The sequence below is a fragment of the Adelges cooleyi genome, unplaced genomic scaffold (assembly GCF_023614345.1).
Source record: "Adelges cooleyi isolate 19-005CV unplaced genomic scaffold, UGA_ACOO_1.1 ACOO_flye_CR_arks_rails_tigmint_CR_PRNA_108, whole genome shotgun sequence".
NCBI classification, from domain to species: Eukaryota; Metazoa; Arthropoda; class Insecta; order Hemiptera; family Adelgidae; genus Adelges; species Adelges cooleyi.
In genome coordinates this window covers 15,036,718-15,049,399 of record NW_026095761.1, presented here as the reverse complement: position 1 = coordinate 15,049,399, position 12,682 = coordinate 15,036,718, and the positions used below count along the sequence as shown (strand labels likewise).

The 12,682-nt window shown below is 33.4% G+C and overlaps 1 protein-coding gene across 6 annotated transcripts in view; it reads right to left on the bottom strand.

Moving 5' to 3' along the window:
* LOC126847118 (disco-interacting protein 2) overlaps positions 1-12,682 on the bottom strand; it is a 131,235-nt gene that overhangs the window by 13,500 nt on the left and 105,053 nt on the right. For 4 of the 6 annotated variants that reach the window (XM_050587211.1, XM_050587194.1, XM_050587183.1 and 1 more), the window contains exons 2-3: positions 11,773-11,847; positions 9,014-9,142 (exon numbers count right to left, since the gene is read on the bottom strand). In XM_050587211.1, the coding sequence (XP_050443168.1) occupies positions 9,014-9,142; positions 11,773-11,847 (204 nt within the window). The remainder of the gene's footprint in view (positions 1-9,013; positions 9,143-11,772; positions 11,848-12,682) is intronic. The other 2 variants (XM_050587224.1, XM_050587203.1) reach the window with 1 other exon arrangement.

Here is a 12,682-nt window from a genome sequence, read left to right as displayed (position 1 = left end):
CAATAAACAAAACATATTGTAACCGGCGAGGTTCTTTACTTTTGCTAATAATTACATTTTGCCCGACATATACGCTTTGCCGCATAGCTGTACATGCAACGTCATCGTAAACCGGGAAAGGTCATCCTCTCCCCCCCCCCCTTTCGGGTGGTCTTATATATGTGCAATATAACATTGTAAATGTGTAATATACGATATTTTTTTTTATATATGTTGCGGCGGCGTGATCTCACGATCGGCGTGGCCAACCGAGCGAATATTAAACGGTTTCTAAATAATTTTCACGTACCCGTAGAGGAACATATAATAATACTACAGGTATATATATATAATAATAATGTATATTATTATTTTCGTCCGACCTTTGTGCGGAACGAGTCGTGCGACAAGTTTACAGTAAGTTATATTATTTGCTCGTGTATCCCGGTACAACGTTAAGTGATGTCCCGGGGGACACGGAGCGGCGGCAGATGATTAACGCGAGTTATATCCGAGAAGTGTTTCCGACATAAAAAAAAAATAACAACCTTCAGAATATGACACTGAAAATCCATCATGGAATCTAAAATATAGAAATAAACATGACGCGTTTAATTAGTTACAATAATATCATCGATACCGGTTTCTTCGGTAAGAGCGACGAAATAATAATACGGTCTTGACGATTGTGTAATTGGTCGGAAAGAACATACGGATATTTCCGAAGTGTATGTGTGTCAATAACGTTTGTGCTACGAGATGACGGCGTGGGCTTTCCGGTTAGGCGCCTTCTTTTAATAATAATAATAATAATTATAGTTTTATATCGAAATCTCATTTTTCGGCCAAACACCGACTACACGTCATTCGTCAACCGGCATCATATTATAGGCCGACGGATATAATAATAATAATAATATATTATATTTAATGACTATTATACAGTACGCCCCGCCTGTAGTGGGTATGTTGAAAAGTAGTTTTGGCCGAAATCTGGCAATTAAATCTCTCCAAGCCGTCGCTGCAGCAGCCACTCGCATCGGCTGCGAGAGGAGGCGACTACTATTAGACATTATTATTAATTGATCCAAAGAAAATTAAAAATACAACACCACCTTTTCAACCGCGGTGTACGCGGAAAACGATTGTGGCGATGATAGTAATAATAATTATTTATTATTTATAATAATAATAATAAAAATAGGAGGAGTTCGTCGCCGGGACGATACGCGTGTATAAAGTGTGTACCAAAATTGATTGCTGGGTTTTTTTTTTTTTTAACATCATTCGTAGGCCGACAGGTAAAACGGAATTTGCTTCGGACGTCCGTCTGGACATTAAATATAAGGATTATCGATACACGGAGGCGTGCGTGTGCCGTGTTTATCGTTAAGTAGTAAAAAACCGCAAACGTTCGTTGATCCTGGTAAAAAATGAAAAAAAATCGAATACTGTAATTTTCGGTTTACTCCGCGGCCACCGACTGGTTACACAAGAACAGGTTCAACATTGATAACGCCGACGAAGATGATGATGACGGCGGAGAAGATGTGTGTGGAATCAGTCGAGCAGAGTAGTTAACTCTATAATAATAACCGACGCGACGGCTATTCCGTAACGCTTAAGAAGGAGGAGGGTGTGTGTGTGTGTGGCACGAATATATTGTAAGTAAACTTTTATTGCTCGTCTCGTTTGTTAGTTAATAATTGTACGAAAAAAAAAAAAAATCACGTAATCCGAACAAAGTTTTATTGTACGCCAACAACAAAGGAAATATAGGGGAAAGGATCGAGAGATTTAGCTCTCGTACGGGATTGTCGTTAATCGCGTTTACATCGGACTTCGTGTTAACACGGAAGACCTTAGAAGGTCGTTTGCAAGTGTATAGTCGGTACCACCGGTGGTGGTGTTGACCACGTCAGAAGAAAGTTTTTTACATCGTTTACTTTTTATTTTTCGACTACCGCAAAAATAAAGTTCCCACCTCGACCATATTGTTTGGCGTTTTATTTTTAACCGTCGATTACAATACATTCACATTACAGTATAGTGTTCATAAAGACATTATACTGCGTTGGAACAATAATAATGTAATCGAGGTAACAACTATGTAATGGGGATTAGCTTTTGAATTATGGTTTGCTATTATTATTGTTATGTAATCCGTTTTTTTACAACACCTTCGGCCAATTTCTTAACGTGTATTATTTCCATAGATCATTTTATAGGCAGCCAGAGTTGACGAAAAACGAAGCACAATATTCAAAGAACTTTTAAGGACCCGACCAAAGGACGAAATAAAACTTAACAAAAAATAATAATATTGACGATCTGTGTTCTTTTTATTGTTTCAACACATTTGAACATAATTTGATTGGCTACTTTATTTAGGTATACTATAGTCTAATATTGCGAAAATTCATGTAACTTGTTTTTTTTAAAAATGTTTCGCGTTGTTCAAGTACGCATATTTTATTTTTACAATATCCACCGAATGCAGGTGATTTTTTTTTTTAGGTGTATCTGATCGACATACAATCACTTTGATGATTCGTTGGTTCACCCGATCCGTGCTGCCAATCTACCACCATCCACTAATCGGGTCAGTTGCTTTACACAGTTTTCGGTTAATTGGCTTTTACAACGCTGACCAATGAAAGGATTAAAAAATGAGGTTTTTTTTTGGTCGTAGGTAAGTGAACAAAAAATGAAAGTATAACCGGCCATTAAATGGACGGCGGCGGCAGGTTCGTTTGTTGAAGATCTATACAAACGACCACGACGAAGAGGTTAAACGTATATAATTTTTTACTTAACTGCCAATTATAAAGTTCAAAACGTGGCAAAAGAAAGTCGACCATAATATTATAGAAAACAAACAAGGAACCGTAGATTTGCTATAATTATGTTTTATTTCGGTTGGGCACGTGGACCTACGACGGGCAAACACAATATTATTATGTGTTTCATGTGTAATAAGGATTGCCTACATAATCAACTGCCTACAGCAAACATTTTTTAAACTTACAATCTGAATGTATACAAAAAATTTGATACAACAACAAGCAAATAATATATTGTTTGGTTAAAAAATAAAATCCAATAAAGCGACATCAAAGAACAATATATTGCTTTATATAATGTTTTACTTTTAACCATAAGAGCGCACTATATTTTCCGTAGTAAAATAACTGGTAAAGGAAGAATTGGAAAAAATACCTTTAATTTTCGTATAATCAGACTTGTAAAAAACTGTTCAATAGGAAACTTTGATAATATATTTTTAATTATTGCTCTCTTTAAATATGCCTACTATGTCGAGTCCAGTCTAATGGCATTGTTAACCGATGACCGAGGTTTTTTTAAAAACATATTTCAAATGGTATATTATCAATCTACAATAAAATTTTCGATCAAAATAATTAGAAAATTGCACTACCAGAAAAAAAATTAAAGCAAACCAGTAATTTAAAAAGCTGATGGATACTTTTTTAACGATTCGGAGGAAAAAAAGAAGGGTTTAATTAATTTTTGACAGCGATAGTGTTTTTATGAGTTAAAAAAAACAACAAACCCTATTTTGTTTTTAATTGGTTTGTTTGATTAAACCTTAGTTGTTGACGACTATTACAGCTACCCTATTCAAACTCGGCGATAATATATTTTTATCAGTATCACAAACAACATTTTTTAGATCCGAAATATCGTGAAACCCAAGATATCTAAAAAAAAAAATAAGTTAAAACGAGTTTGAATAAAACTAAGTACATACTTGATCTCAACAATATTTAAACAGCAAAAGGTTACTCAAACTAATTATTTATACCTTCATAAAACGGTATTTACACTCGTATATTCCATTTAGTGGCAACACGAACAGTTTCAAATAAAATATGCGAGTAAACGGCCATGTCCCAAGTAAAACAATTATTTACCAGCAAAACGGATTTGAGGCAAACACTGCTGCTGTACACAATATCAACAATAATACAAATTAAATACATATAGATCAGCAAAAACTCCTCCGCCTCGCCGTTGGATTAAAAGTGGCTATTGGGATTTATCCAAAGGGAAAATATTAAACGTAATAAATTGAATGTAATATATTTTGTGCGTATGCGTTTTTCGATAAGACTATAATATTATACTCCTTCGGTCGTTCGCCATATTTGGCGGTTTGCCGATATCCGATTTACCCGATTACCTATAATAATATGTTATTACCGTGCATTTAATAGCCGTATATATCATCTACTTGGACTTGAGTAATACATCTATATGCACGGTTAATCATGAATTTCGTTGACTTGGCGGCCCAATGGCCGGGGTATGCGCGGTGGCTGTAACGCTTATAATAACCGGTGTGCGTGTGTGTTGAGGATCGATTACAACGACCGGCAGAATGTGCGAAAACGACCAAGATCGCGTACACTGCACAGAATAAAATATATAATACATATATATATATATATATACGGCTATAAGGATTACATAGGTCTTTGCCATCGGTTAGCCTCGGTGGTCTCTTCTTCTGTATACAAGCCGGTCGTGATTGGCGGTCGTGCGCAGCCGCGCGGATAACGGGAAAAACTTCTGTGCGACCACGTCGGCTAAGTTTCAAGTTCACAGCCGGGTACGATTAAAATGCCGTCAAGTCATGTACAAAAAAAACCATCATACTAAAAAAAAAAAACCCCAGGCGCCGTTTCAAAGTGCCGTTTATAGTAGAGAGACCGGTGTCACATTGGAAGGCATTCGAAGGTGAAATATCAATCCGCTCGTTCGTTCGTCTTATGTTGATAATAACAACAATTACTATTTTAACGGTAGAAAAAAAACTCAATCAAAGGCATGCAGATCACACAATATATACAAGAGTATATTGCGATTCAATACATTTTATTTTTTCAGGGTACCGCAGTCTTTACATTGGCCGAGTAGCAGGACTACACTCAACACTATGATTATCATATTAAAAAAATAGTTTATTTAAAATTAATACAAGGTCATTTAAACAGTTGTATGTTAATATTTTAAAAGTTGATATTAAAAACTTAAAGTTGTGGCCATGTGTCATGAGTATGTAGCCTAGTACCTACTAATTGGTGCAAATTTAACCTTCAAATTAATGCATTATTGCATTTTATCTGCAATATGTATTGGCGCCAGGGGAGGCAAATAACTAAAAAAACTGTATTAAATTACAAATTACTGATTATACAAATATTTGTGGTGTTTAATTGCGATTATCTAATGTACCTAATGAATTATAAATTACATATTTTAAAATCTTTAACGCAAATGTAAATTTAAAAAGTCTGACTTTTACAACTGAGTCAATTAAAAAAAAACAGACGTGCTGCAAAAAGGAAATTTTAATTAGCTAATGTATCCAATTATGAATTAAAAATAACTTAAATAATTTTATATTACTAGAAAATGAAATACTACCCTGATTACAGTAACTACAACGATATATATTTATTGTATACGTGGACAAAATAGTTGGGGCGATACGCGTTCTTAAGCCCTTCTTACACAAAAGTCCCAAGCTTAAATTGCAGACCTTTGGAAATTGTAAAAATTTTAAACAATAAAAAAAGGTCCGAGATTGATGCCTAGCACACGACCACTACACAGAATAATGGTCAGGTACAGCTTTAGGTTTGTATGTTTGTTAATTAAACCGACCCATTAAATCGATTAAATGATTGATTTTGATATGGGCAACTACTCTTAAAAATAACCCAAAAAGATGCGGTAAGCCCAAAAAAACCGCCGAATCTATCACAACGAGGCTTAAAACCAGTTTCATAATATGTAAAAGAATTATCACATCTCGATACGTATCAATTATTTTTTATATATTATTTGGAAAACAATCAAATAGCGTCTCCTTTCATTATAAGGAGGCGAGCATGATTTTGTTGATAAAAAAAAAACACAAAGCAAAACTAACTGTGTACATTTGAAGAAACGTTTGTGTATTTAATTTTAATTTTTTTATTACTGTCATTACAAAACGGGCACCGAGTTATCGCCGAATTGACCTTATAAGTAGAAATCGACGGAGAGTTATCAAGGTATAATATACTTAGAGACTTATGCAGAAGCGAATATGATATGTCTTATAGACATTAGACACAAAATGGTAATCGAGCTGTTATTAAATTTTAAACCTCAACATCTGGGAAACACTATGACTGGTTTAATTTGTATACAAAAAAAGTATTACTTTTTCACAAAAAACGTTTAACGCAGTCAACAATAAGCGGTTGTATATTATATTCGTATAATATAAAATATAATATGGCATATTCCTTTAACAGGGGAGAGACTGGAGGCGTTTAACGTAGCTAAGAGTGGAACCTACGACGAGGGCGAAAGTTAAATATTAAAAACAAAGAAATCCTATTTCAGACGAAACGCCCCGCAGTAATTTTAACCAAAGGTTATAATTGCGTCGTACATGAAACATGAGGTCCAGTATATATATATATATATATATATATATAGATAGAGAGAGAGACCACTTTCGATGGGTTGACACAGAAAAGTGCACGCAGAGTTTTTTAAAAGAAAATAAACTGGAATTTTAAAAGCCGTTTCATAGGTCACGACTATTTGATTTCAATATAAATTACAAATAAAAAAAATGTTATTAGTCCACACTTTACACATTATATTGAGCGCGTTGGATCGGATGAAAAATGTATTATACTTTATAACGTGCGATGGAAATGATTGCGGTAATCATATTATACGTAGTAAATAATACATAATTCTACAATATTTAAACGGTATTGGCGTATTCGAAAAATTGGATATACATCAAAAAGTCCTAAGATAAATCCTTCGTTGCCAAGTCAAATAATAAATATATACATATATTTTTACAGAAAACGATAAAACGCCAAAAAGGTTTACACTACAAAATATTATTAAATTGGTCGACCGATTGACGTTCGTTGATAATTATATTTCATCCGTCAGAGGCTTAACCTAATTCCTGGTGACAGGGAAAAGGATATTAAAATAATGAATGTGTGTGTATTGATTTAGAGTGACATTTTCCATCCTACCTATTTTTTTTCGTCGCCATTTTTAAAAGCGGGGTGGACAATCGACAAATGAATGATATTCCCATACTGTACTGCTATTCATAATAAAACAATAATAATCCTTTACCGGGTCATCAGTATCGACTGTTCAGTGTATCGGATTCAATATATAAAACAAAAAAAAAAACATTAATTTTTTTATTTCATCACCTAACACGCGTTTGGTATTTCATTTGTATTGTTTTTAGGTTTTCGACCGAATTGCGTTCAGTAATCCGCTTTTTGGTTGGACTCCGAAACGAATGAATGAAACAACAAACAAATACAACAGCTAAAAAAAATTACAGGTTCATTCATTCGCATCACGCACGCGAGCCCGTCATCCTTTTGGAATTTTACAAACACCGTCATAGGGAAGAACATGTACATATAATATATCATTATAATAATACTATATTATATACTTCTTACAAGGTGTGTAATATTAATAATAATAATAAAACATCAATATTTATTGACCTATGCCGAAGTGGACTCGACCCGGGTCGTTTCATCAGCAAAACATATACACAACAACATATAACACATCTGTATCTATGTCTTGGCACTATATTTTTAAGTCTATCTATCTGTCGACCGACTGGTTCGGCATCACATGAATAGAGTGACTAACTAACTTATATTATGTTATAAGAATTAATGGCTACCGCCTCGAACCTCATTAATATAGCCGCGGTCAAACCGTCAAGACTGCCGTTATTATAATATTGTTACACCGTTGTGTACCGCTATTCAAGTACAAGTATGCATGTAAGTTTATAGTTATTATAATACCAGCGCAGAAATAGTCTCGAAGCGTCGAGTGCGATAATATAATAGATAGATAGATAAAGCGACAGCAGAACAGAAGAATAACAATTGTGTACCTAACACATATTATAATAGCTTGCGATAAGCCCAATTGTGAGTATGTAAAATATCAAATTATGCTACAAAACACCATGCATAAAATATTATATACAGCTATATAATACTATAATTAGAGTCCGGATTCGGGTGCACTTAAAAAACTTAAAATAGTATGCGTTTAAGCACACAAAAAGAATACTTACAATATGCCCGAGTTTATTTTATCATATTTCGTCCCCATTAAAAACCTAATACTCCTGTGATAAAAATCATTAATTTTTATCAAAACCATCAGATTTTTAGTGAACGAACAGTAAGTTAGCATTGGAAGCCAGTAGATTTAATTTGGAATTTATTTCAGTGCAGTAAACCGGTAGTATATTGATCATATAATGGTTTAAATTTGAAAAAAAATAAAACAAATGAGATTATTAGTGAATATTATTTTTAAGACATAGGATCTTTGATGAAGAATTATTTATTTTTTAAAAATATTAAATTACGTTTAAAAAAAAATATCTTTAAATCATTAAATTTTTTTTTTTGATGATGGTTAGAATAATAGGCTATAGACCATATAGATAATAAATGCGCATATTATTTATTGGCACATTTATTTTTGTAAGAATAGTATAAAAACAAAAAAGCTTTTTTCAATGAAAATTTTTTAGTTCATACTTGCACGTCTATAAAAATACCATACCGAATTATTTGCAATATATCTACGTCAAATAAATTTACCGACTTCCAAATAAACTTAAATTCTGTATAATATATATTTAAAAAAATATATATTTTTATGTACTTTCTATACAATATTTTCAAACATACAAAGTTCTTTAAGTATGGGATTTTTGTTTTATTGTGCATTTTGCCCTAAGGCAAAGTTTATTAGATTTCGAGCCCCATACACAAACGAAAAAACAATATGAAAACCATAAAAATCCAGACTCATTTAACGTCTACTCTACTGCAACTACAACAACAGCGGTGATGGGGAAGGGGGGGTTAATTTGGCACCCAAAAGTCGTACGGGGTAGTAGGTGGTTTTTTGGTATCTATACCTGAATGATATCTTTTTTCATTATGTGTGACCCGTCTTTGTGTGCGCCTGGTGCGGTGCTGATGATGCTGATGTTGGGCGCACGGCTGTTTGCTGCTGCTGTTGGAGGAGGCCGACGAAGGGGGAGCAGCTGCAAAGTACACATTGGCTTTTTTCAACAATATACGGGCACGTGTACACAAATCATGTAGGTACAATAAACAGAATATGGTCGACAATATAAATATAACAGTACAGAGTTATGTGTACGGTATGATATTTTATATACAATTAAAATAACAAAAAATTTGCGCGCGTTTTTTCATGTCCTTTCACGAGTCGGTTTTTTAGAGAATAATGTTCTTCTAATATTTTCTTGATATAAAACTTAAAATGTTTTAGTACGGCTCCGTTAAGTTTTAAGTTCTCGCCATCTCTCCTACACCCCATGCCCACAACGTCTGACCACAACAATGATAATAATATAATGGGAAAATTCGTTGCTACCGTTGGCCGTGTATATAGAGCGACGCTTACCAGAAAGTCAAGTGGAATTCTATTATCTGCTTAAGACTTGGCCAACTTTTGCAGAGATATAATTCCTTTATATAAATATATATATAGTGTATACGGATTATTTTGCTTGAAGGTAGAAAGGCGTGGACAGAGAGAAAGAGATAGAGGAAAGCGAGGGACGGTGTCCGGAAGATATCTCTTTATTGTGTCCTGTACACAACTCTATTTTTCGGCCAATGGGTTATTTTCCACATGGATAATTTATAAAGTATTTTATTATACAAGTTATGTACACGGAACTAACAAAATAAGTACTGACGGTATGATATTATAACCGAAGCAGAAATTATTATCGATTATTATTGACTGCCGTCAAATTGCATAATAGTCATTGGCGAAAGTCAAGTAGGGGTTGTAAAATAAACCACGTCCCCCGAGAAATAGTTATAAAAAAAGTTATTGTGTTTTGTCAAGAAAGACGATTTCAAAAGTATTTATTGTTATTTAATTGTTGAATACAGTTTTTCTTTTATAAAACGTACTAAATTATCGTAATGGAAAAACCCTAACTTTTTTATAAGTCCAGCAAAAGTTTAGTATTTACCTGAAAATATGGATTTTACTGGGATTATGCATTCCTATGAAACTTAACTGGATTTTTGTTTTTTTAAACTATTACCAACTCTGTCAAAATTAATCGAATTTATAAAATACTGTTACATACATATACCAATTAGAAATATTGGTAATCTGAGTAACTAGGTGTAAAAAAAATATCCCACTCTGAAATATATATTAATTGGGTAAAAATATTGCCTTGGCTAAAAGTATAATATTAGTATTAGTAATAACTTATATTGGATTCCTCTCCCTTACCCTTCATAACTCCACATGGTGTGGTGCACAACCCGTGACGGCCGTACTTTGTTGCCGACTTATTCTTGTGTTGCGCCGTTTTCGCTGGCGTACGCATATTACACACAACAATAATATATACTGAATTCATTAGCAACGGTAGCAGAAAAACGACTATAATATATTGCCAGTACTTACGTAAGTCATAAGCAAAGCGCGACGTGGCGACTTGGAAGCGAATATGTATACAAATTTATGACACCAGTGGGAATCTCCTAGGATATTTCCGTTTTAATAAAAAAAAAAAATATATATATACAAACCTACCTATACATTATATACACATAAAATGTAGGTCAAAACGTCAAAGCGAAAAAGAGTTTAGCGCTAACGCCGTCAAATGAAAAACGTCAAGGCGATGGGACGCGGGTGTCTCATAAAGCCTATCAGAAAAACCACAGGAGTTAAATAGTTAAAAAAGAGGTTGCTCGATTACTAATGAACATATATATAATAGAGAAAAAATATATAAGTATTAATACCACTAAAGCGGTTATACACTTTATTTGGTGTCTGTGTTGTTTATTAAAAATAAAATACCAATATTACCTATATCAAACCAGATAGCAAAGGGATTCGATTGTTTATAAAGATTGCACGCGCGTAAAGGGCGACTCAACTGGTAAGTGCGTTTATGGAGAAACATATAGCTAATACACATGATATTATATATATGTTGCGCAGTCAACTCTCAAGTGCTGTACTTAAAAACGATTTTACAGGCTATATCTACATATTTTCTCCATTTAACATAGCGGTATGTGGCGCAAAGCGGACGATATTTCTTCAGAGGGAGAGCAGAAATAATTGAAAAACCCAAGTATATAAGCCCGCAGAGAAGATAACATTTTGCATGATATTGTTGTATAGACTGCACGTTAATTATAAACACAGCAAACTTATTGTAACCCGATCAATTACTATATAGTATAGTCGACCGTACCTAGAGCACCGTAAGGTCCATATAATAAAGTAATATAATATGTGTACACATAGCAGAGTACACATTATATGTATATAAGAGCTGAAAAGATAAACTGCAGTTATATTCTCGGTTTTTATTATCAGAAGTGCGCGTACAGAGTGGATTAACGTTTAAACGGGAAGTGGGATTTCAAGTCGCCGTTTAAGGCTTAAAGAACGGTTTGAGTTAAGACATTTTAATGCAAAATAATAATGATAAAAAAAAAAATAGGATACAGTAAAACCCTTAATGAAACAAGGCAACGCAATAAAGGCGATAAGAACAGATTTAAGACTATGCGAAATGTTTTTAATTTATGTTGTTGACCATATAAATGTAAATCAAGAGGATCGTTAAGAACAGAAAGCCACAACGACTGTACATACCTTGGGTCTGTTTTGGAACATGAGGAGCCAAAAGCCTCGTTCTCTTCTTCTCATACCCTTTCTGCGTAATGTCACCTGCAAAAAAAAACTTGATTAATACCGAGCAAAAGATTTATCTTTGTTTTCAATAGAAATAATAATGTGTTAATCGAAGACCAAGATTAGTCTTAATCTAGTTATATATTTTGCCCTTCAGAGACGAAGTGAGAGAGAAGTATAGGCTTTAAATATGACATGTTTATATAACAACAAAAAAAAAAATATATTAACATCACACCTGTACATTTGACACAATGTAGCGAAATATGTATGGTCGAATTAAGCCGTTTTGGGGCTTTTATGCCCACCGCGCATCATTCCCATAAACTATATGAAGAATAATCTACCCAACGTACAACGGCCAATACAATTTATTTTTATATTATAAAAACAATGTAATACTAGAAAATAAATATTACTAATAAACTATTAATATCAACCCCGTTTATTAAAAATACAGAATTACTTTTTGTCAAAAGTCTATTATTTTTCTATGCCCTAAGGGTCCAACGAATAAACCCCAAATTTCCAAATTTGTTGGTTCAAGTGCACGAGTACAAAATTATATTAGCTTGGAAAATAATTAATAACCGGTAAAATGTATGTTTGTAGTTGCTTTTAAATTGCTCAGTATTTTTATTGTATATATTTTGCGCGCACATACACTAGGAGAACTATGCTTTTTAAAATAACAACATTTCTTTACATTGTTATCCAGTAAACGAGCGCTTAATACATTTTTTTCCGAGATAGTAGTCTTTATTTCAAAAGAATGAGTAATTGAAATGAATGAAAATAAAGTATAAATACTCGAATTGAGTACGAACTCTTATTATACTTGCTGTCTTCATTTCGTTTAATATTTTTTTTA